This window comes from Lissotriton helveticus (assembly GCF_964261635.1).
Source record: "Lissotriton helveticus chromosome 1_1 unlocalized genomic scaffold, aLisHel1.1 SUPER_1_unloc_43, whole genome shotgun sequence".
Taxonomy (NCBI): domain Eukaryota; kingdom Metazoa; phylum Chordata; class Amphibia; order Caudata; family Salamandridae; genus Lissotriton; species Lissotriton helveticus.
In genome coordinates, this window is record NW_027611685.1 from 1820651 (window position 1) to 1847039 (window position 26389).

Genomic DNA, 26389 nt, shown 5'->3' on the forward strand with positions numbered 1-26389 from the left:
TGTTTTATCATTTTATGTATGACTTTTATGGTTTTCTTTTATAAAACTGAATAAAGTTTGTTGATAATAATCACTAGGGGATTCATTTTCAGGGTAGCATGGTATCCCTCACAATAACTCCAGGAGTCACAGTCCACACAATGTACATGCGTTGTTCCCACTACTTCCAACTTTACATATACCCCCAATCACCTGCCCAAACCTCTCCCTGCTGATGCCAATGTGGTCCTCCGTCAACCCACAGACCATATTTTTGGCCCCTTTAAAACTGCCTATACAATAAAAATGCTGCAGTTGTAAATACATATCAACTACCATTTGTTGTGTTTGAAACATTTTATTGAATAATAAAACCTAATAAACATAAGCTGATTATTAAAGCAAAACAAAACATCAGTTGCCATACACATAAGAGACGAAAGCTGTACATAAAAATCAACATACTGTAACACAGCAAAGTTATGTAGAGCACAATTCTTAATTTCGGGCAGTCTTTAAAGTTCAACAATAGAAACGTTCATAAAGAACAGGAAACGAAACAAAGAAGGTGGGATACAGTGATTTCATTAATGTAATGCTTTCTACATATAGAAAAACAAATACTAATTATTTTCCTTAAACAATAAAGTCCTCACATTAAAATACTAAGAGAAATATATTGAACATTGAACATTTCATATGTAATTAGAATTCAATTTGAATATTTTAACCTCCTCAGCAATATTTGACTCATGATTACAACCTGAATGCTTTCTGGAAAGTAACCGCCTCATGGGGTTCAAAATCACATCTTTTCCAACAATAGGATTCAAATGATAAACTTGAATTTCAATTCAATTTATTGATTTAGGCCATTTTGGAGATCAACAATTTGAAATATATACAAAATCCATACACTTTTGTAAAATTGTCTCCTAAACTTGAATTCCATCCACTTTTTGAATAAACACTTTCCATTCCAGCAAGCATCACAAGACCACTTGTTGTTATCTTCCCAATTAGTGATAATGTTTCGGCTGGCAACACCAATAAATATGTTTAGAATTTTACTTCCGAAAACAAAAACATGGCATTTCTGAATCATGGTACACAATCAAATGTAGGAACAGAAGGGCATCTTTTGGTGTAGCATTCATTAAGGTTTGACCAGGCTTGAAACTAGAATTCCTGATTTTTGGGACATTTAAATGTCATATTTTTGAAAAAGTTCTAACAGACCCAGCATGAGCTCCGAGAAAAATATAAGATGACTGAATTGTACGTAGAGAAAATGTGCTGGTAAGTAATCTATTGATGTAAAATACAGTGGTCAGGCAATGCTTATGGATCTAATCTATTCAGATTTTAACTCCATAGTTTGTTCAATAAATTGACTGAGCATAATACTTGAAGGTCCATCTCTCAGATCAGTTCTATTACAGTTTTAGTTGCGATAACACTAATACAGATCATTGATAAATAGATTTTAAAAGCCATAGGTGGAATTGATCCTTGGTCTAAATCTAGATTAAAGTCTGCAATGGAAACCAGTACAAACAGATCAAATCTAAAAGCATTGAATATGTTTATTATAGTGGTTTAGAGTAAACCCAGAAGACACACATTGTTCCTGAAACTCAGAAAATTTATCTAAAGATTATGATTACAACCTATTTTATGTCCAGAGACTGCTTTAGCTGCTTTCCTGTTTAAGTGACAAAAGTTCTGCCGCTCAATGTACTCCATCAATAACAAACATTGTCATAGCCAATAGGTCTCGCCTTTGGGACCTTATAAGTGTTGAGCCATGCAGGTCCAGTAACAATGTAAAATAATTTCTCTTAAAAAAGAAGACTATAAACTAACTAAGCTAGACGTGACTTTATTACTGGTTAATCAAATGTTTCTGGAGGTTTAGTGTATATAAACAACTCCTTTTTTCTATGGTGTGTCATATAAAGTTGATGCTTTAAATTTTGGTAAGAGTACACAACGTCAAATAATTCAATACTGCTTTTATATTAATATACCTTTGAAAGCTTGAAGTGAAAGACAATTCTAAGTGGCATTTGCTTATGAGTAGGCGCTAATGACTATTTCCGGATGACAATGTAATTAGCATTTTTTGTATAAGATGTGTTAAAAGTATGGGTAGGGAAATGGCTATTTTGGCCAAAGGCTCTCCTTTCTATATGCATGCTAGTTTTATTTGTAAACAGAATCCCAATTTGTTATGTGGTACACAGTAATGTTAGATGAATCTGTTTTACCCTTCTGATAAGCAAGGGATGGCGATGAACCATTTTTTCGTCCCTGGTTTTAAATGGATTCAGGTTGGAACAGAAGAGGTGTTGGTTGACGTTACCTCAGAAAATGGTTGTTTCCCGCATGCTGCTTTCATGCGACTTAAATCCCTTCAGTGGAAGAGGCGGCTGCATGCCTGCATATATGGCCAGATCAGTACTTGGCTGTTTCGGTTCTCCAGTGGGGCTAGAATAGAAACTGTTAAGGGCAGGGGCTTAGCTTCCCATTGGTGCAGCAGGTGCAGTGGCACCAGGTCCCATGCCTTAAAGGCCCACTGAACCCTGATAACTGCTGTTTGTCACAGTTCAAACAGAGGCCTGAGGGGCCCACAGAACAATGATTATTGCTGTTTTCCACAGTCCAAATAAACGGCTGAGGTCACATTTCCTTTCTTGCCTTGGGGCCCAAGGCACACTGGCTAGGCCACTGGTTAAGGATGCAGTGGGGAAGAGGTGGCGAGACAGGTGGATTATCTAAACAGCTCAACGATGACTTCATGCCTGGGTATTAAAGAATTCATTACAATTAAAGACTGAAGCACGAATAGATATCATAATATAGGAAGGCCTATGTACAAATGCAACTCGATTAGCGGCTGCCTTTAACTTCTCACTTATCACCTCTCCTAATTTACAGTTTTATTTTAGATGCAGACATAAATCGTGACCTATGAATATGTTTATCTATCTTTAGGTTCAAATGACTCATCTTTTCCATATGCAAGTATCAGACAGGTCGGAAACGCCTAATGGCTTTGAACTTGATAAAGCCACATTAATCACTGGTCTTGAAATACAAATGGCAGCATTAGGCACGCAGAGATGTAATCTACGTAATCTCATTATGTTCAGGATACTGGAAAGTGTTTAGGGGATAAAGCACTTTGACAAAAACATTTCTGCCACCATAGAAATTCAATCTTCCTTGTCCTACCCTAGTATACAAGTAGTAACGCATTCTTTGTATACCTGAATTAAATAGGCACACAAAATAGTACCGTATTTAAAGGCCCAGTTCAGAATTACATGAAGGTGCACTGTCCCAGACTACACAACGGTGCAGTTTTCAGTGGGTGCTATCATCCCACACAGGGGGAGTACACCAGATTATGCTGGAAAAAAAATGTGGTGCTCCAATGTAGGCACAGTTGTAAACCACCAGTCTGCTTACATAGTAAAGCGTCTAGCCGCTATTAGGTGAGGTGGCACGTTTCCCCTGCAGGTGGTTGGGGTCTGTCACCATCCTGTCAGGTGGGGGGTATACAATTAGTGCGCGTCTCCTGACTGCTTGTTTGCCTTTTCGCCCATGTCAATAATACAGTGCAGTCCTTGGAGGAGGAGTCAATTTGTATTCATGAAAGACACTTGTGTTTCTCGCATATGTAATCCCCAGATGATGCCTGAACTGTTCCCCAATGGGCTATTTGTACATGGTATTGAATTGTATGGTCTTATGAGCACTGTTAATAATAAAACAAGATTTAGTGGAGTGTTTATTGCCCTCTATGTCACTCTACTTCTAAGCACCTAATACAGCTTGTACAGTGCTTACTGTCATCTGCTCACCTACATTATGCTTAATATAAATAGTGCACAATGTAGGCGTTTATGTCTGCCTACAACGTGGACCTGATACAAATAGCAGTACCTCCAAGGTGGATGGTACAATTCAACAAGAGTCTAAGATACTCCAGCACAGATGACTTTGCATCAACATTACGGGGCATCAGTCTTGCTGGCAAGCCAACTTAAAACTTATCAGTATTGTATACATTATTATCAGAGACTATACTTGCCTCTTGGATACAACTTTACAACGGAATTTTATTATTTTTTGTACAGTTGTGTGTATACAGTAAAACAACTCTACCCACCATAATTAATCTATCTATTCATCTTTTTGGGTTCTGGAGTAGCATGCAACTTGCTGAAAAGCGCTTCAACACTTTATCAGGGGTAGCAAGCACTATATAAAAGCAAACCCTTCCCTCTTCTATCCCTCTACTATCTTTTTCAACCCAACTAACAGACCAACATGTCCAGCTCTCAAATACATTTTATATTTCCCTATACTAATTCACCACTAATCATTTTTGGATCCTGGAGTAGCGTGCTACTCGCCGAAAATGCGCTTCAAAGTTCATATGGGGTAGTAAGTGTTATGTAAATCTAAATACATTACAATTACTGTTTACATCGGGCTGCACTAACACGAGGTTAGAAGTAGAGTGGGGGTTAGAGTTTATCTGCCCAGAACGAAGCATACTACAGAAAGTGTGTGAACAGTCTATATGTTATGCGCCTGGCAGAGAAAAACACAGCAGAGGTGGGAAGAAGGTAAGTAATGTGATGGTCAGACCTATGTGGAAAGAGGCAATCACTTTGGGCAGAACAGAGGGCTTATACGGAGTACTACTTTGTCCGGCTGGACAGCAAGAAAGGGAGGTCTGGAAGATAAGCCTGAAGCTCACTCATCCTGCAAGCAGAGGTGATGGCAAGCAAAAAAGCAGTCTTCAAAGGAGGCGAAGAGGACAATTGTGTAGGCGCTCAAAAGGAGCACACATAAGGTAAGTGAGGACAAGATTCAACTCCCACTAGGGCATTACGAAAGGAGAAGGAGGAAAGAGATGAGTAATGCACTTCAAAAATCTGTTAACAATAGGATCGATGGCCATGCTCAAGAGCTCGGGGTACCAGACTTGGGACTGATCGCGTTTGATCTTCTTCAGCAATCTTAACAGAAGTGGTACAGGAGGCCGCAACTCCACTCGCAAAGAAAAGGGTCGCCGAGCGAGAGCCGTCTTGGAAACTCTAACACGCATAACTGCTGACATTGAGCAGTCTCTTTGGTGGCTGCCCTGTTTGTTGCAGTGTCACATGGCGGTGGTGTTGTCCGTGAACACCTGAACCACTCTTCCTTTGACAGAAAGAAGGAATGCCTTCAGTGCAAGACAAATCGCCCGGAGCTCCAGAGGGTTGATGTGGTGCCTGGACTCCGCCAGAGACCAGAGGTCTTTGATCTCCGACATTCCCATGTGGCTGCCCCAACCCAGGAGTGACGCATCCGTCACTACTGTGAACTCAGGTTGGGGAAGGGAGAGGGATCTGCTGTTGACCCAATCCTGGTTCGTGAACCACCACTGCAACTGACTTGCAGTCCCCTCCGAAATCTGAACGCCATCGGAAAGATTCCCCTGGTGCTGCGCCCCCTGGAAGTTCAGGTCCCACTGCAGAGCACGTATATGCCATCTGCCATGGCACCAGCAGGATGCAGGAGGCCATGAGGCCCAGCAGCCTCAGGGTCATTCTCACCGAACACCGGGATGGAGGCTGAAACATCGGTATCATAGCCCGAATATCCTGGACTTGCTAGGGAGGATAGACCCAAAACTGTGCTGTGTCCAGAACCGCTCCGATGAAAAGGAGCTTATAGGAGGGAATCAGGTGCGACTTCAGCACGTTAACTGTGAACCCCAGCAAATGCAGGAAGTCTGTCGTAGTCTGGAGGTGGGAGACGACAGCCTTGGCGAGCTCGCCTTCAACAGCCAGTCGTTAAGATAGGGGAAGACTGGAACCCCTGATCTGCGCAGATGAGCTGCCACCACCGCCATCACTTTCGTGAACACCCGGGGGGGCTGGTAAGGCCAAAGGGTAAAGTGGTAACCTGTAAATGTGTGTGGCCTACCGTAAACCGCAGGTAATGCCGGTGGGCAGGCAAGACGGGGATGTGAAAGCAAGTGGCCTGCAAGTCCAACGCTACCATCAAATCTCCAGGGTCGAAGGCAGACAAGACCTGAGCCAAGGTTAACATCTTGAACTTCTCCTTTCGGAGGAAGCGGTTGATGTCCCTGAGGACTAAGATAGGATGCAAGCCTTTGTCCTTCTTCGGTACCAAGAAGTAGTGGGAGTAGCAATCCCGACCTAATTCTGGCACAGGGACGCGTTTGATAGCTCCCTTGGCAAAGAGATCCATAACTTCCTGGAAGAGAAGGGCCAAATGATCCTCCGACATGGGATGAAATCACCATAAACTGCATAACCCTTATGCACTCCGCAGCTTGCGGAACCCCGCGTAGACCCAAGAGTTTTTTTGTCACTTTGCGGAGTTCCTCACTGAGGAACTCCGCATAGGCTTAATCTTATCATTAATAAATAGATATCAGTCATATGTTAAGAAACAAGGGTGAGTAGAAACCTTTTGGGTGGAGTAAAATTTAAGACATTATTATTGTGATTTTTGGGCAATTAGTTGATTTTTGCAAGCACTAACACTTCTCTGTGTATAGTAGAGACCTTGAGAGGTTTGTAACTTTCAGATACTCAAATTGTGGATTCTGTTGCAATTAAAAATATTTCCAGGCCTGAAATTTCTTTGGATGTTGCATGCGGGCAGCCTAAGTTATCCTGCAAGAGTTTCTTGATGAATTCTATTGCAACTACAATATGTGCTCTCTCATGTAAAGTCAGGTTGTTAGAAGCTTTTCTGCAAACTCAAGATACACCTTACTTTTCACCTGGTGTGGATGCATTTCTCATGTTTAGTGAGATCTCTTTTCTGAGTATAACGTTTCTGGCTTTCCCCTCCTGTATATGGCTTTAGTCCAGTGTGAATTCTCTCATGTGAAATGACATTGTATTCAAGACTGAACCTTATCTACAATTCAGAACACACATAAGGCTTTCTTCCCCCGTGTGAGTTCGCTCAAGTCAAGTGAGAAGTAATTTGTAACCAAAACATTGCTTGCATTTCAATAAGGTTTTTCCCCAGAGTGGGATCTCTCATGAAGCATAACACTGTCTTTCAGATTCAACCTTTTATGGCATAAGGATTTTCTCTAGTGTGGAGTTTCTCATGGTGAAATAGAGTTTTTCTCTGCAGCTTTTCTGGCATTCAGAACACTAATAAGGTGTTTCATCAGTATGGAGTCGCTTATAGTTAGTGAGGCTGTGCCTATCAAATAGGAATTTCTGGCATTCACAGAAATTGGTAATGTTTTTCCCTGTGTGCGACTGCTCATGTAGAGTGAGATTGAGTTGAAAATTGATGATTTTCTGGCATTCGGAGAACTGAATTATTTTGATGGTGTGTTTTCTTATGGCGCTAGTAACCATCTCTACCTCTGAATCTTTTCTGACATTTAGAGCACTGATAATTTTATTCACCAGTGTGGTTTCTCACATGTCCAGTGAGATGAGATTTTTGGCTGAAACATTTTTGGCATTCGGAGCACTGATAAGGTTTTTCCCCAGTGTGGGTTCTTATATGCTGAGTGAGACGGCTTTTTACACTGAAACATATCTGGCATTCCGAGCACTGATAAGGTTTTTCCCCAGTGTGGGTTCTTATATGCTGAGTGAGACTGCTTTTTTGAATGAAACATATCTGGCATTCAGAGCACTGATAAGGCTTTTCCCCAGTGTGGGTTCTTATATGCTGAGTGAGACTGCTTTTTACACTGAAACATATGTGGCATTCAGAGCACTGATAAGGTTTTTCCCCAGTGTGGATTCTTATATGCTCAGTGAGATGGCTTTTTTTACTGAAACATATCTGGCATTCAGAGCACTGATAAGGTTTTTCCTCAGTGTGGATTCTTATATGCTCAGTGAGATGGCCTCTTTTACTGAAACATATCTGGCATTCAGAGCACTGATAAGGTTTTTCCCCAGTGTGGATTCTTATATGCTCAGTGAGATTGCATTTTTGACTGAAACATTTGTGGCATTCAGAGCACTGATAAGGTTTTTCCCCAGTGTGGATTCTTATATGCTGAGCGAGACTGCTTTTTTCACTGAAACATTTTTCACATTCAGTGCACCGATAACGTTTTACCCAAGAGTGGGTCCTTGTATGTTTAGTGAGTCTCATTTTGTCACTGAAACATCTCTGGCATTCAGAGCACTGATAAGGTTTTTCCCCAGTGTGGAATCTCACATGTGCAGTTAGAAGTGATTTAAGTTTGAAATCTTTTGGGCATTCAGAGCACTGGTAAGGTTTTTCCCCAGAGTGGATTCTCATATGTTCAGTGAGATGAGATTTTTGGTTGAAACTTTTTTGGCATACTTTGCACTGAAAGTGGTTTCCCCCTGTGTGCATTCTGTCAAATTCGGTGAGATAAGATTTATGGTTGTATCTTTTTGGGCACAGGTAACTTTTTCCCCCAACTTCGGTTATTTTGCCTCAATTTTAGTGTTGTGCTTGTTTAGATAATGTTCAGCACTTATCTCTAAAAGAAATTGTGTGCAATCTTCTCAACACTTGAATTGAGCAAAAAATGTCTGGAAGCAGTCCTGTAACACCAGTTGAAATTGTTCTAGCAGATGATAGTCTTTAGGTTATAGCCTCTCCGGCAGCAACTTAATTTGTGACTGAAGTTTTTCTCAAATCTATTTGTATAGGATCTTAGCAATGCAGTGATAAGGTGTTAGTCTGATATTTAATAATTAAACTGATAAGTACCTTTTTGCACTGACGTAAAGACAGTAACTGAGGGCGTTAGAACGGCACAGTACTATTGTGGATCATTAGTGCAGAACATCAGTTCCTTTTACCCTTTCTATGTTTGGTGTAAGGTTAAGGTTTGTAGTTCTGAAGATGAGGATTTATTTACATTAGCTATAGCGCAACGGTGCTCCTTTAATCCATTTTTATATTTAACAGTTTTACATATCACTCATGCACAGCAGATAATGTTGAGGCAATTTACATAGAATTACAGAGCAGTACACAATAAAAAAGAAACAATTTGAGATGGTTATGGACACAATAAAGTGGTGAACTTTTAAGGTTTTCGCAAGAGTGAGCAGAGTGGGTCAAGGTGTTATATGCCGAGGCAGATAGTCTCAAACTTGCGTAACTGGTTAAAAACAATTGTTGAACAAAGGTGATTTTCCAATGTTTTGATTGTTAGCGTGTCAGCTTCGGAGTCTTCTTTTAGTGTCTTCTCTTTGATGGTATCCAGAAGAAACCTTTAGTTGTAACTTTCTTTGATGCAGGGTGTGCTTCCTCTCTAGAATTACATGATGCTTTAGATGAACGTTATTCTGTCATGCTAAGGCAATTTGTCTTTGTGATAATATTTCAGATGAGGATGCTGAAGTGGTCTTTCTACACTATTTCTGATGCTGTGTGCACAGATATGGCTCTGGGTTAATGAAATGCAAAATTAGAGACTTCACTTACAGGTATAGTACTTTCCTCGCCACACTTAGATTTTTGGAAATTGTTTAAACGTAGAATGTTGGATGTCCTTCAGTTTTTCAAAATAATCCTTCTTATGGCACTGACATTCAGTTGCTTAGTGCTAAATCTTGCTTTCTTCGTCCATAATTTCATTCACCTATAGTATTAAAATTAAATAGTTAATACATGTACATTTCTAAAAATATAATTTACAAGCCAAATCAATGCAGAATTTTGAAAATGTTGAGCTGTTTTTCAGACAGAGTAGAGTGTAGAATGGTAGCATGAGAGTACTTGGATGTAGGAGTGAGGATTTGTAGAATTGTCAACATTTTATTAAGCTCACAAAGGATACATGTACCCTATGGAGTTGTAACATAAAATCCCAAAGGCCGATATTAAAGTCATATGGACTGGCACCAAACAGATATTAAAAAAAAGATATACTATTAATTAATTTGTAATGCAGATTTCTGGGAAAGGAATGACTCCTCTTTTCCCTGCCCTGAGTTACCACCTACTTGTATCGGGTATCCTGACTTTTGAGCTCTGGCCTCTGCCTCAAGCAAATCTATTGTGTGCTGCGAGGAGAATGCCTAGACCTATCCCTCAACTATGGTCCAGAGTGTGAATCAAGGGCAATGAAATTAAGGCGTACTTTCATGTGTTCATTTTATTCCACCTGATTATCAGTTGTTAGGTTTTTCTGCACCTGGATTAGCTGGGTGCAGAAAACTAGGACACAATTATTTTCCAGACAGAAAAATTAGGCTGAAAAGACGCATAAGACTCTGGGTGCAGCAGAAGCAGCCAAGACGTTTGCTGTTTTTTTTTTTTTACTAACTGGGGGAAACACACAATTCTTCCCTTTGTTGGCGTTCACAGTCATTGTTGGCCTTTGATTCAGCATTGAGTGCAGAGCGTATCGAGTAGAGTCGAGGGGCCGAGCCGAGCCGACGAAGAGTTGACGAGCAAGCGGAGCGGAGCCTGGGACGACTGCCCAGATTTGTTTTGTGACCGGTTCCCGCTCCCGAAGGTTTCTCCCGCTTCACCCGCATCCTGCTATACGGGCGCTTTAGGTTCTATGGATCTGCTGTGGGGGCAGGAACGGCTGCTGCCAGCGCCGTGGTGCTAAGGCATTGCCAGTGCTGCTCGTGTGGCGGCCGCTGCCGGCACCGCATGCTATGGCGCTGCTAGTGCTGCTGGTGCGGCGGCCGCTGCAGGGGTCAAAGGAGCCTTGGCCTGCGGTGCTGCTGGAGCGGCGGCTGCAGCAGGGCACAGAGGAGAACGGAGGAGCACAGAGGAGCCTTGGACTGCCGCCTGATTTTACGTATTTACTAAGCATTGAGCAGAGCAGAGCAGAGCTGAGCCGAGGAGTGGAGAGAAGTGCCTACATCTGCCGTCTGTAGTGGGACTGGCTCTGGATCCCGCTCTTGCTCCTGAACGATTGCCAGCATTCTCCCTTGTACTCTTGACAGCGATGAATAGCAACGAACAAGCAATGAACAGTGAGTGGTGAGTGACAAGTGGCAAGAGGTTTGTGGCATGTGGCGAGTAGTTAAGGTTGATTGGTCCGTAAGTCACTGAGCCATTGGAGTCCGTAATAAGTCTGTAATACAAAGTCTGAGAAATTATGCAAAGGGGAAAGTGACAATAGACTTTGACCCTGTTGAAGCACCCTTTGACCCCTGAATTACTCTGCATGCCTAGACTGCAGGCCTACCCGGGGCCTGGCTATTAATCTATCGATTAATTAATTAATTCATTCATTAATTCATTCATTAAATAAGTAACCAGCAGTACCAGCGGATTCTGTACTGAGGTGTGCTTTGGGGGTGTTTTTCCTTGGAGGTGTTTGGAGGTGTTTTTGTCCTATCAAAGCACCCTTTGGTCTTGTCACAGGCCTGTTTGATTCTCTGAAAGAAGCAAGACTTCTTCAACTTAGAATGTGTATTATGAGGTCAGGAAAGGAAAATAAAAATACAACAAACACTGATATTAGATACGTTTATAATAAAACAGGCAGGTGACATATAGTCCTTTAAATCATCTAAGGTCCATACATTTGGGAAACTGGGAAAGTCGCCGTCAAAGTTTGATTTTATGAAAGATCCAACTGGTGCTATGCTAACATTGCTAACTAACCCATGTGTTCTTCAAACACCAATTAAACCACTTAGTAGAACAAATATTATATCCCGTAAGCAAGGAGTAAGTGAACCAGGCCAACCTCAGTCTGAAGCTGAAGTCGATCGAATTTCAAATTCAACTATGGACCAAGTCAACCATTGGGGTCAAATAACGGACCTAGAGATGTTAACTAATCCACTTACTGGTCGTTCACAACAAGAGGACCGAAAATGCACAAATCTAACAATGGGAGATACTCAGCAATTACTTCCAACTAGGCAGCCAATGCCAATAGAAGTACAAGTAAAAATCAGAACAGCTAACGGTGTAGGGGAATCATCTAATTTGGGCCAAATAAATCAACGAGAGCAAGAAGCTCCAAATGAACTAAATGGTGGGGTGAAAATCATAAGGGAAGCCAATACCCCACTGAAATCGGATCTTACTCTGGCTAAAATAAATTCAGTTAAAAAACAGGACCATCCGAAATGGAATCAAAATAACAGATCTAAAATTAATAAGGACGAGTACAACAGCAACCCAGAAACTCTGCAGCGTTGGAGTACTCCGTATCAAAAAGACGTTTTGAATAGTAGTCCACAATTCATTAATTCTTGTGACGAGGGACATGATTTTCAAGGACCACAAAAAGAGGAGTATAAGGACCTATCATTCATAAATGGGCAACACCATAGTCCAGGTACTCAGGTACCAGGAAGTGGGAACGCGGGAGCAATTTAGGATTTATTCTTCAAAACCTCACAATTAACTCTGGAAGCTTTAACATATGAGTCCAACAAAAAGGAGGTCCAAATTGATCTCTTGAGCGCTACGGCATCCTCTGTTGCCAGAACTGAGCAGAAGATAACACAAAATAATTTAATAGTAAGGGCACAATCTCAGCCAATATCTACGTATGCAGAGTGTAGTGGTGCCTCACTAATTAACAAACTGACTACCATTCCGGATATTTTAAAAACAATAATAGACTATGTAAAAGGGAATTTTCCTAATGTGGGAATTCAACCCATCAAGACCGACTGCCCCTCTAAAGATACAATAAAATGTAAACACAATACTGTTGTTGTTAAAGAAAAAATAGATGATAAAACAAAAGATCAAGAAGTGATAAATCTGAGGAGCATGGGGGGGCGTGGCTTCAAGGGCGATGATGGCGGACGTGGCTCTGTAGAGCTCCCGCCAGCCCGCAACTTATCCGCCTGAATTATCCTGGCCCCGAACCCTTCATTCCCCACGCAACAATAGCGGAGACTGCTGGAGACGGGGGCGCCCTCCAGTGCGGTTTCCGTGACCCCCGATCGCGGGTTGGAGCAGCTGTTGGTGGCGGCGCCCGCCGGGCCTGCTCGCCGCGTGGTGAGCCGGGGCCTCAATTTTTGCCTGGCCCCGCCTGCTGGCTCTGGGCGCCGGGCGGCCGGCTTGCTGGTGGGCCCCTCGGGTCCTGGTCGGCTGCTTCCAGGCCGACGGAGGAGGGGCGGGGGAGCCTCCTGCCGCTTGCGGACCCGACGGCATTGCTGGGGGCTGCGGAGAGGCGGCTCTGCGGGAGGACTCCGCGGATCCTGAGGCAGTCGGGTCCCCCGAGACTACCGGGGACAGTGTGGTGGCGGAGCCGGCCTTGGGCTACCGGCGCGAGGAGGGGAGCACCCCGCCCGTTCCGTGGACAGAGGTGGGCCCTGCGGTGAGGCCCTGAGAGGAACCGGTCCGGTGGATTGGCTGTGCCCTCCGTCTCCGCCGATCCGGAGAAGTGGACTGCGGCGCATCGGCGCCTCTCTCGCCCCCCTGACTCTGGGCCCGAGGTTGGTGGCTGGTGCAGCCCGGAGGAGCGGCTTTGCCTGGTTGCCGCGGCCTCGGGCTCCAGTTGTGCCTGCTTATCTATGGCGGAGAGGTGCCCGGCGGACTGTGGATGGCGGAGGTGGCTGGCGGGGACCGGCAGAGACCCGAGACGGTAGGGTGCTGACCTAGCCGCTACATTTGCTGCTGGGGCCCGGTATACCATTCGGTGCTCCTGCTTGCCGGACTTTGGCGTGGTGGTGGCGAGTGGGTGCGGCGCAGTGCCCGGCAGGACTCAGATACCCCAGTCTTACCCCGAATGGCAGCTAATCTTAGAATACAGTGTCGGGAAGCCTATTACAGACGTGAGCCGACCCGCCGCAACTGCCGGGACCATGACCAGAGGCAGGGGTGGCACGGGCGCCACCAAGCAGGGGCCCATCGATAAGTTCACCGACCTGGAGGGGGCTCGGGGACGGCCGGGGGTGGCCAGAATGCCGGACCGGACAACGCGGCTCTGATGGCGGCGATCACGCAGTCCAGGGACATGTTGGACGCAAAGATTGGCGCGGTGGGTGCTGATGTAATGCTGCTGCGCCAGGATCTCCGCAACGCAGTCGCCCGCATCACGGAGACCGAGACCAGGGTCGCAGAGGTGGAGGGAGACGTCGGCACCCTTAAAAAGAAAGTGGCGGAAATGGAGAGGGTCCAGAAGGGCCTGGCGCTTCTCGTGGAGGACGCAGAAGGGCGAGCGCGACGGAATAACCTGCGCTTTGTCGGCTTTCCGGAAGATTGCGAGAAGGGACCTATGGATGCCTTCCTGGCGCGGTGGTTGGAGAGCTGGCTTCCCCCGGACACCTTGTCGCGCTGCTTCGTGGTGGAGCGCGCACATAGAGCCCTGACGCAGAAACCACCGGCGGGGGAACGGCCTCGGCCAATCATCGCCAAAATCCTAAACTTTCATGACAGGGATGTTATACTCCGGGAAGCGAGGATCAAAGAGACATTGCTATTTGACAATCACAGAATCATGATCTTCCCGGACTACACCAAGCAGGTCCAGCAGCAGCGACACTCCTTCCTGGCGGCAAAGGCCAAATTGCGTGGCTTAAAAATTCAATATTCACTGCTGTATCCGGCCCGTCTCCGGGTTATCTTCAACTCCAGGACCCACTTCTTTGACTCTCCGGAGGACGTCTTCAAGTGGACAGATGAGACGGTCAGGATCCGACCAAACGCCCAGCCGGGACTGAGCTCTGGACCCTCGCGTAGTTCATCCCAGGAGAGAAGCGACCCCGCCGGTAAAGGGAAAAGACATCGGAAGTCCCGCTCGCGACGGAGGTCCTTGTCCCGGGACCCCCTTTTGGGTGACACACAGCCCGACACTGATCAATCTGGCAAAGAAACCTGATCATCATATAACTCTGGCTCTTGTCGATTGACTCTTGTCTGTTGATGGACTTTATGGAGGACCTGGCTCTGGTGGTGGAGCGAACGTCGACTGGTGCAGTATGATCTGGGTCTTGGTTGGGGATTGGGGGACCTCAGTGGGCGGGCGCCTATCTGCTACGCCTTTCCTGTGCATCAGATACTTGTCATGTTGGGGTTCGGGGTACTGTTTGTGGGCCGCCTAGTCCTCCCAGGGTTGGGGGGTGGTCCTGTGGGTGTGCCCTGTTGGTTGGGGGGAATAGTTGGGATCCATTGGTATGGTTTGTTTTAGGCACTCTGTTCTGGGCCTGAAGCTCCCCATGCCGCGACAGGTACTTCAATGTTTCATGAGGTATAGGGGTGGGGGGCGGGACTTGGGAGTTGGGCTGCTTGGGGGTCGGGGCTGGTTGCTGGGGGTGAAGGGGGACGGGGGTATTCTGAAAGGGGTGCACGTGATTCTTGCTATCTTTGCTTGTATGGTGTTGGAGACCTGGGCCGGGCCCTGGAGGTCGCAGAGACTCGTTCATCGAGACCATGGTTGACACCCCAGGACCAGTACTTGCTAGTGACTCTTTGCGAATTTTGAACTGGAATGTCCGGGGGATGTTGGACAAGATCAAGCGCGGGGCCGTGCTGCGCTGGGGTAAAAGGGACTTGGCTGATGTAATGCTCCTCCAGGAAACACATATGTTGGGTACTAAGACATTGAGTCTGCAGCGATTTGGCTTCCATCAGGTATTCCATGCAGGGTTTTCCAGGGGCTCGAGGGGGGTGGCCATTCTTGTCCACAGACGGCTGTCATATACACAAGAGCGTCAATGGCTTGATCCTCAGGGTCGGTTTGTGTTTGTGAGGGGGAGGATTGGAGCAGAACCAGTAGTGTTTGGCAGTGTGTATGCCCCCCCGCTGCAATGGTCCCTTGCGGAGAAACTATTTGACCTATGTACTGAGATCCCCCACTCCCTGGCAGTGATTGGGGCGACTGGAATGATGTAGTGGATGTGAGTCTGGACAGGCAGAGATTGCAGGGGGCTGCGGCAGCGGCCTCTCCTACGCGGCTGAAAGCGATGATTGATGGGCTGGGATGGGTGGATGCATGGAGGCATCTGCATGCCAGGGCGCGGGAATATACATATGTGTCAGCAGTGCATGGATCCTCCTCGCGATTGGATTGTGTGTTCGTACCGGGGGCCTTCCTTGACAGGGTGAAATGTGCTGCAATCCGGCCTCGGGGTCTATCTGATCACTCCCCAGTGGCGGTACAGGTTGACCTGCGCAAGGCACGCCAACCGTTTCGGTGGCGGATGTCTTCGTGGCACCTACAGCAACCGGCCTACACCCAGCACATGCGCAGTGCAATTGCCCACTATTGGCAGGACAACCTGGCGGGTGGGGTTGACGCGGTGACGGTGTGGGAAGCCATGAAGCCCACCATGAGAAGCATCGACATTGCATGGTGCGCTGCTGCCCGTCGCACTCGACAGGAGAGCATTGTGGCGGCTGCCGAGCGGGTGGAGGTGCTGGAGACGCGTTGCCGGGGAGAGGGTGACGACATGGCGCTGCGACTGCTTCTACAAGCGCAGCAATCCTACGCCTCGGTATTGATGGACGAGGCTCGCCAGGCGTGGCTGGCTACGCGGAGCAGGGTGTACCAGTGGGGGGATAAGTCTTGCACCATGCTTCATAGGCTCTGTCAGCAAACGATGCTACCGATCACCCTACCAGGTCTCACCGACGGGGAGGGTGCTGTGATAACGGATCCTGTGACTCTTGCGGCGAGCTTCGCACGCTACTATGCGGAGCAGTACGCCTCTCAGGAACGCCTTCCACCTGAAGCGATTGTGGGGTTTCTCGCGGATGTCCCCCCTCGCACAGTCTCGGACGAGGTGCGGGAGGCCTTAGACCTCCCCTTGACGCCGGAGGAACTAGGTGATGCACTGGGTCAGCTTAACGTCGGCAAAGCGCCGGGACCGAGCGGTTTCCCCAGCGAGTTCTACAAGAAATTCCACTTGCAGCTCGGGCCGCACTATGGGCGGGCGTTTGAAATTGGCGCGTGAATGCGGCAGCCTGCCCTCAGACTGGCGTCAGGCCGAAATTGTGGTCTTCCAAAAACCGGGTAGGCCTCCCGACCGCCATGAGTCCTATCGCCCAATATCCTTGATCAACTTTGAGGCCAAACTCCTGGCCAAGGCACTGGCGAACCGCCTGCTCCCGCATATCGCAGACTTGGTCCACCCGGACCAGGCAGGCTTTATGCCACACCGGGCGACGAGACACAACATTCGGCGTGCACAGGCTGCGGTGGACGCTATTGGGGCGACCGGGGATCGGGCAGCGCTGCTGCTCGCTGATATCGACAGGGCGTTTGATTCGGTCAGCTGGACCTATCTCTTTGCTCTCCTGCCGCTCCTCAACTTGGGGCCGGTGTTCATCTCCTATGTGAGGCTGCTATATACGGACATCACCGCCCCAGTGCGCGTCTCTGGAGCGGTCTCTGAGAAGTTCCCAATTGCCAGGGGTACTCGTCAGGGGTGCCCCCTTTCCCCCTACCTCTACGCACTGGCCATGGCGCCATTGGCCGCACGAGTACGTCTAGACGCACAGTATCGGGGCTTTGTATGGGGGGCAGAACTGTCGGACCGCATTGCCTTGTATACGGATGATGTCCTTTTCTTTATGACCGATCTTCACCGATCTGGCCCTCGCATACTGGACATGATGCAAGGGTTTGGCGAGGTTTCGGGGCTCTTCCTCAATCCACGCAAATCGACCCTGTGGGTGCTGGGTGATGAACCGGAGACATACCCATGGGCAGCGGCTCTACGGATGGCAGTCGGTGGTCTAAAATACCTAGGCGTCTTCCTGTCGGACTCTGCTGCGGTGGCGTGGGAACGTAACGTGCAGCCGGTATGGGACAAGGTCCAATTGGACATTAAGGCCTGGTCACGCATGCCCCTTAATATTTATGGCAGATCCGCCATCTTTAAGATGGTCGCCCTGCCACGGCTCCTCTACCAACTACAGAACCACCCGCACAGGATTGACCCACAGTGGTTCCGTCGTGTTAATTCGGTACTTGGCCGATTTCTGTGGGCCGGGGGTGCCTCTAGAGTGGCACTGCGTACGTGCTTTCTCTCCACATATTGTGGAGGTCTGGCTACTTCTGACCTCCTGTCCTATTACCAAGCCTCTCATCTCCTGGTGCTCAATGAGTGGTGGTATGGAGACCACAGTGACCCGGCATATGCATTAGAACATTTCCTGATGGGAAATGCCACGCTACATACACTATTATACTCGGCCAGGCGGAGGAGGGCGCTGCCGCGGGTCACCCAGGTGGTCTTCGCGATATGGAGACAAGCACTGCGCCGCATGGGTTGGTGGGGCAGGCTGACGACCGAGACTCCGCTGTGGAATAACGGACAACTTCCAGCACTGGCCTCCCTGTCGGGCTTTGGAGGTTGGGATGCTATCGGGATCTCTTCACTCGGCCATGTCCTCACGGGGACTACACTCAAATCCTTTCAGGACCTCAGCTCCGAATTCCATATGCCCAAGACCCAATTTTTCAGATACCTCCAGTTCCGCCATGCACTCGGCCCAAGTCTAGTGGGGATGGACCAGCTTCCCGAATTCAGCCCAATTGAGGCCAAACTTTTCATGGGGGACCTGGGTGATAAAAAAGTTTCCCAAATATATCGAACACTGGTTACTCACTGCTCTTCTTCTCTCCTGTCGCTGAAGGCCTCCTGGGAGACTGATGTTGGCCCCTTGGATGAAGATGATTGGCGGGAGGCCCTTGAGTCCCCCCGTGGGGCTGCCATAGCTGTACGCCTCAGATTTATACAGTTTAAATACCTGCATAGGGCATACTACACTAGAGAGAGGTTGTGGAGGGCGGGCCTCATTGCCGCCCCAGAGTGCTTGCGTTGTGGAGCTGAACGAGGTACACTACTACATACAGTGTGGTCTTGTGGAGGTCTGACCCGATTTTGGAATGGGGTGTGGAACTGTCTGTCGGAAGTGCTGGGGTGGGACCTCCCTCGTACGCCTAGACTGGGCCTCCTCCATGTCCTGGAGAATGTGGAAGGCAACATCTACAAACGACATCTCCTGTTCCTGGGGTTGGTTGTAGCTAAGTGAGATCTGGCGAGAGCTTGGAAGAGTGATCGTGCCCCCCCACTTAGCGCCTGGAAGGCGGGACTGGATTTTCTTATGGGGCTGGAATTACCTGTGTTGAGGCCAGGGGGTGCCCCCGGAAACATTATAAGATCTGGAAGCGGTGGGCGGACTACAGGGGGCTGACTCTGGATCCCCCAGCTGACATAGATGATGTGCTACCTCCAGATGGGGACCTTGGGACCTAGGTCGATGTCTGACGCATACATTGCCTTATCCATGTATTTGATGTACTGTGAACACGTGCACGGGGTTAGGGTGGGATAAGGGGTGGGTAGTCGGGGAAGGGGGTTGGGGTATGTTTATGGGGGTTGGTGGGACAGGGGATGGGGAGGGGGGTGCTTCAAAGTTTGGGCTTCTGGTCATTCTACTATTTGTCTATCACTGACAGTGTCCTCCTGATTGTGGAGAACTGCATCTATGCCTGCCTGAACTTTCAATAAAAACGGTTGTGAAAAAAAAAAAAGAAGTGATAAATCTATGCTCAACACAATCAACAATGACAGACGCAGCTCCGGAAGTTTATCTATCAAAAAGACAGAGGAAAAAACAACAGAAAGCAAGAAATAAAGCTTCTAAAAGTATAAAAAAACAATACAAATGCATCAGATATAGTGATATTGAACACTGCAAACAACCATGACCAAATATCATATTGTTAAGGTGAGGGTAAACAAATGTCTCCAACAAAACCCTTTTACCCTCTATTTAATAAAGATCTATCGGAGGTACAAGCAGTTATGAAAAATAAATGCCTAAACAAGCAAGCTGATAGTATAAAAATGATAGAGTATGGGAAAATTCAGTCCTTAGAAATGCTGCAAGTGGAGGAAAGTAATAAACAGGTGGAAAATAAGCAATCACAATTGGAAACAAATAGAGCAAAGAGTGAGAGTATCAGAGGGGATGAAACGAATAGAGATTTGTTAAAAACCTGGAAGGATATTAAATTACCACAAGATCTGGAAACCGAAACAAAGCATTTACATAAACATCGACAATTAAGGTCTCAAACTGTTAATAATCATAATGGAAGGTTAATTGAGCATGCTCAAGCTGAAAATAGCCTGCAACAAATTAAATTAAATAACCCAGATCAAAAAGAAGGAGTGGTGCAGGTAATTTCTACGCCGGAATATAAATCTAGGGGTAATAATGATATCTTGACTTGTGGGAACATATTAAAATTGTGTAATGCAGTACCCTAATTAAAGAAAATTAAATGTACCGACATAGAATCAATTGAATTCCACACATCAAGAATAATAATCGCGAATCGACATTAGTAATTTGGACATCTTCTACAGCCGCCAGCCTTATTATGTAAGAACATAATCTCTTTCAGGAGTGGGGAATAAAAATAACAACCCCCTTTCAACCTTCCTATCCTAGCCCTTTTGTTTCAACAAAATTACAAAATGATAATCAAATGAGAACCGAGAATAATAAGAAATACCCAATATTAAAAAAACCCATAGGTATGACCAACGGGCATCTTTTAAAATCATTAGAGGAAAAAATAGGAGACCCATTATTTGACACTGTCAAATTAGGTTGGCTAACAGCAGCCCTCCAGAATGTCAGGCAGGATTGACATCTACAATCTGAAGTTCCTTTAAGGGGGCCAACAATTATGAATGAAAGGGTCAGATTATGTTTGTGGAATATAAATGGTGTTCAAGCAAAGATTCAGAATAACCAACTAGCTACTTTGTGCTGTTTTCAAATCATTTGTTTACAAGAGACTTGGGCTTTAGTTCCTTTTAGATTGGAAGGGTATAGGGTTATTACTCATTAGCTAAGAGAACAAGTAACTATGGCAGACCTTGTGGGGGTTTGGCTATTTTTATATCAACTGAGCTAAAAATGGAAAGTGAAATGGACGTCCCAAGTCAAAAGGATTATCTAATTGTCAAAATATGATACAAGGAACAAAATTACATCTCTTGTAGTAATCAACGTATATAATTACGAAGAACAATGGCGACCAATTTGATAATTATGATATTGCAGCAACTTGACAATGACATCCAACCTGAGATTATTATTACAGGTGATTATAACATGAATATGCTCTGGTCTTACGATAGAGATGTTGAAATACAATGGCAAAATTACTTATGGTCAATTCCATAAGTAATTTTGCCAAATCCAATGTTGATTTTCATCAACAATGGATATGAGGGATCATCTATCAAAAAGACAGAGGAAAAAACAACGGAAAGCAAGAAATAAAGCTTCTAAAAGTATAAAAAATACAAATGCATCAGGTATAGTGAGATTGAACACTGGAAACAACCATGACCAAATATCATATTGTGAAGGTGAAGGTAAACAAATGTCTCCAACAAAACCCTTTTACCCTCTATTTAATAAAGATCTATCGGAGGTACAAGCAGTTATGAAAAATAATTGCCTAAACAATCAAGCTGCTAGTATAAAAATGATAGAGAATGGGAAAATTCAGTCCTTAGAAATGCTGCAAGTGGAGGAATGTAATAAACAGGTGGAAAATAAGCCATCACAATTGGAAACAAGTAGAGGAAAGAGAGAGAGTATCAGAGGGGATGAAACGAATAGAAATTTGTTAAAAACCTGGAAGGATATTAAATTACCACAAGATCTGGGAACCGAAACGAAGCAGTTACATAAACATCGACAATCATTGTCTCAAACTGTTAGTAATCATAATGGAAGGTTAATTGAGCATGCTCAAGCTGAAAATAGCCTGCAGCAAATTAAATTAAATAACCCAGATCAAAAAGAAGGAGTGATGCAGGTAATTTTTGTGATGAAATATAAATCTAGGGGTAATAATGAAACAACTTGCAAACATCCGGACCCAACACAAGATGGCAGGAGTATGCAAAGCATGTACATCTACAGCATACATGCCTGAGGATTAATGGCCCCAAATCCCTGCCGTGGTATCTTGTCATGTTGTGGCTGAGTGTGCCATGTGATGTGACAGGCTATAGTGCTTGGTGTGATTTGGTCATTTTTGACCAGGTGGAGTGCTGAATAGTTAGGCAAATTTTGATTTTCTTTGTTTTTGGGATCGTGTGATACAGTGCAGTACCTATTGTATGATGTAAATAAATTACATTGCTAATATACCATAAGGATGTGGGGTGAGTGCTATTAGGGCCGAAGCCTTGCTGATTATATGCAGAATAACAGGTCTGGGTGGTCACTACTGACTAGAGCAGGTTAGCAGCTGCACAGGTCTTGGGCATTGATCCTATTGAGGATAATATGTGACGGGCACTGGTGACTGGAGCTGGCTAGCAACAACGCTGGGCTCTGTTATTTATTACAAGCAGGGTAACAAACATGTCAATTTTGACTGAAAAAGGTTGGCAGTAGAGTTGACCTCTGGTTTTGAATATTTGCAGGATTTGAGGTACAGGGGTCACTACTGACTGGAGTTACTTAGCAGGATAATAGGTCTCAGGGAGCCAATACTGACTGAAGCTGGTTAGTATGATCACTAGTCCCAAGGTGCTACTAAAGACTCAAGTTGGCTAGAATGATAACAGGTCCCAGGGGCCAGTACTAACAGGAGCTGGCTAGTAGGCTTACATACAGGTCCAAGGGGCCACTACTGACTGGAGCTGGCTAAAAGAATAACAGGCCCAAGGGTGGTGGGGTGCGAGTGGCACCAGTGACCGGAGTTGGCTAGAAGCATTGACAACCTTTGGTATTGATTAAATACAGGATTCCAGGTCACAGGAGGCACTGCTGAACACAGCTGGATAGCAGCAGTGGTGGCCACTGGGAAGAAGGAATTGAGAAAACATAACTGGATATACTGGTTTCTTCAATACCAATAATTGTTTACACATCATACACATCAATGCCACAACCTGCATTGATATATTACATTACCAAATTACAATATTCTTATATTAATTTGATGTGTCTGTTTGCCTTAATATGCCTGCAAAGTTATATGATTCTATTAGGGCCCAGAACCATTTTATTTAGTGATGTCCAACTGCACACTTTCCTGTATCTTGTAGTAAATTGAATATTGACAAACAGAAGTGTTATTTTCAGAAACAGTGAATTCTGCAGCTTGTCTGTGTATCTTTTATCTGCACCTTACGGACTCCTCACATTCCTCTCGAGAGAAGATCCTGCCTCCTACTCATTAGTTTCATTTCAGTAACTGTTTCTATCACGTGTTCATGTTTTATTGACTTGTATTAGGAGAAAAGTGTATAAAAATACTTTGTGTAGCATTAGCATTATATACTCCAACTTGCTTTAGGGTGGATGCTCTCGTCCATTGCAAAGACAATTGTTTGCTTGGCCTTTTGCTATTTTTGCATTAAATGTACGATAGATTTGTTGGCCTCCAGGTGTGTTGTGTTTTATTTTACATATCATAAAAGATGACGAGGAAAATGACAGTCCAGTATACCCATTCTTCTTATAATTCAACTCACAGTATGCTGTACTAGAGGTTCAGTCCCACAGAAATAATCTCTAACTGAACGCCCTAGGAAGCATGTGCTTTTCAAACCAGTTGCCTTCTGATACGCTGTCCTCGCTATTGGATAAGTCAGTTTGTCCTGAATTTTAGGAGGGTTACTTATCTAGTGCACTCTGTTAAACAGTGCTCACCTGTGGTAGTAAGATGTTAATAGGCACCTAATCACCTATGCACAGTGCAGGGCTTTGAGTTACAGAGCTCCTCACGCGGTGGAGAAGATTAGGTCACATTTACCCATTTTCCCATATTTGGTCCTGATGAAATGCCAACAGATTGCTCCACAAGGCATGAAAAATGTTGACCTGAAGTATAGACTCCAGCTTACCAGCAGGTCCATAGGTGATCGACACTTTCTCACAGTGATAGGGCCATTAGTTCCTCAATTTATCTGCCACTATTTTTAATCTTAACATGGACTAGTATGATCACATTAACTATATTGCGGCAACTGGTCGATAGCTGATCTTATATTCAGACTTTCACCAATCTCACATCTTATGACACAACATCCTCTGTCCTACTATGCTCATCCGGCATACTTTATAAAAGATGTCCGACAAAATGCCCTCTTGTGGTGCCCGCAAGGCATTGTAGCGCCGGCCTGGTGAGGAGTATAGCCCAATGATGAAGTATGTCACCTGCAGGTGAGTGAACGCAACTTGTCTTAAAAGCACATGCTTCCTAGGGTGTCTGCGTTCAGTTACAGATAATGACTCTGGGACTGAACCTCCGGAACAGTATACTGTGATTTGATTGTGTTTTATTTCAACAAATGTACATAGCAGATATTGGCGCTTGCTTGTTTCACAAAAATTATCGGATACCTGCCTCAGAGCCCACTTCTTACTGACGACAATGGGGTTATCATGTTGCTGCTACAAGCTCCTTACCTGTGCGAGTTATCGGGAACGATGCAGGGGCAGAACCAAACCAGCCACACATGGAGATCAATGACAAATACTGAAGATTTAACAGAGCTTCCAAGCTGGTGACCATTACTTACTTGATACTGAAAATAAAAGACACGTTTTTAGTATTCAGGTGACTCATGACCATAAAAAACAAAGGTTATAAATCAATATTGTCTCAAATACTTAAAAAATGGAACTGGGTGTGCTGAATCAGATGTTGCCCCAGGTCATGCATGACACCTTCCGCCAATATTGCTCATGGGACTTGTAGTTTTGTTTTTCTCATTAAAAGGATAGGCTCTAAAGTCCCAGTGTTCTAAGCGATGTTGGTGAAAATCAGAGGCCTGAGTGAGGGTGAAGCATGACACTGCTCTGCTTAGCAGTGAGATGAATGACAGTTCTCCAGCCCTTCCATTATTTGATCTATAGAGGCTGTCGGCCATTCATATTTTTTTGCAGCGACAAAGAAACTTTTATTGCAGCTTGTGCCAACTGAAGAGATAAAACCCCTGGGCGTGTTTAATTAACTACTGACAAACATGAACAATCAAGAACATGAGTTTCTGGAAAACTATCAAGCACCCAATCAGAATCAGCCGCCCTTCACACCCAGGAATTCTTGAGGCTTTGGAGAGAATGAATTGCACGTGGTATAAGAGAAACACTACATCGACTCAAAGCTCACTTCTCAGGGATGTACAGAAATGTCAGCCTCATGGCACACTTAGCCAGCTCTTCACCTCCTCCTCCTCAAACTGTTGACCAGCTATCAGGGCAAATGAGCCTGCAGCAAAGCATCGCTGGCTTGATTCCACACCGGGACAGGCAAGGTGGTCAACTCCATACTCCTCGAAGTCAGCAAGCACTCTGGTCGAGCCAGTCCTAACCCCACATGAATGCTCTCCATCAAAACTATTTTAATGGTACAAAGTTATGTTTCTGCCAAATGATTAACTCAAAAATTGAAAGGTTTTACTAGGAAGTGCTGAAAGAGAAATCAAGTTTTTCAATATTTCTGAGTCTGCCACAGTACACAGGAGCATTATTTCTTTACAGCAGCAAATCATGTATGTGCCCTGTAGAAAGCACGTTTGAATAAAACATGGAATGCATTGCAGCCAAAAATCCATGCAACAAAATAGAGTGCAAGATAACTTGTGTTATTATTCCAGCAGAACGAAATGCCATTCCGAATGTGTACATCATTTTAAAGACAAACCCAGAAAAATTTATGGTCAGTGTTGTTCTTCTGCCTGTTAAAAGACAATCTCCATTAATGTGTCAGGAAATAAAATACTATGAGAAACCCTACTCTATGGCAGGGGGCTGCCTGCCACTATATTGCAGGTTACTTCCAACATATTCTGATTTATACATACATACTCCAGAGTACTGCCAGCTATCGGGTCTGCACACAGCAGACTGGAGCCACTCAGGAAGGAGGTAAGCTCTTCATTTCATCTTAAGCCCTTAGGTTACATTCACAGCCTGATGGGTCCGGAGAACTTTATCTGCGCTCTAACTGTGCCGAGCAGCTACACCTAGCCCAACATAGGCTGTGTTGTGTGCTGAGTGATGCCTGGCATCTTATTATCGTTGGCGGGAGGATGAAGCTCTGATATGAGCTACTACAAGAAGAACAGAGAAACAGGACCACAGATCGCCACAGAGCGACAACAGCCCAGTTGCTGAAGAAAGAACTCTAGAACAGCAAACCTCCTACAACCTGGAGATTTTCCAGGATAAGCAAATGATGGTAATGAAATGGAAACTGCAGCATTAAGGTCACACACTACAACATCATTCCCTTTAAACCAAAGGTAACAGCCTACAAGAAAAAACGAACCAAAAAGCAACAAAACTAGAAAATGCATTTCCAAATGCTTCAAAAGAGAAACAGATAATACAAATGAACAATATTAAACTTTGTTGGTACCTTAGTAATGTGCTTACTTCTTGGCTTCACTCCATCTGCAGCAATAACGCTCTG

The 26389-nt window shown here is 45.3% G+C and overlaps 1 protein-coding gene across 1 annotated transcript; it reads right to left on the minus strand.

Annotated features, from left to right (window-relative positions):
• Positions 1–317: 317 nt before the first annotated feature.
• Positions 318–26389, minus strand: LOC144806070 (uncharacterized). The gene is made up of 3 exons (XM_078672515.1): positions 26336–26389; positions 24379–24497; positions 318–9622 (listed from the first exon to the last, which is right to left on the minus strand). Exon 3 carries the CDS (start codon positions 8377–8379, stop codon positions 7438–7440), a length of 942 nt encoding a protein of 313 aa, XP_078528641.1. The 5' UTR covers positions 8380–9622; positions 24379–24497; positions 26336–26389; the 3' UTR covers positions 318–7437.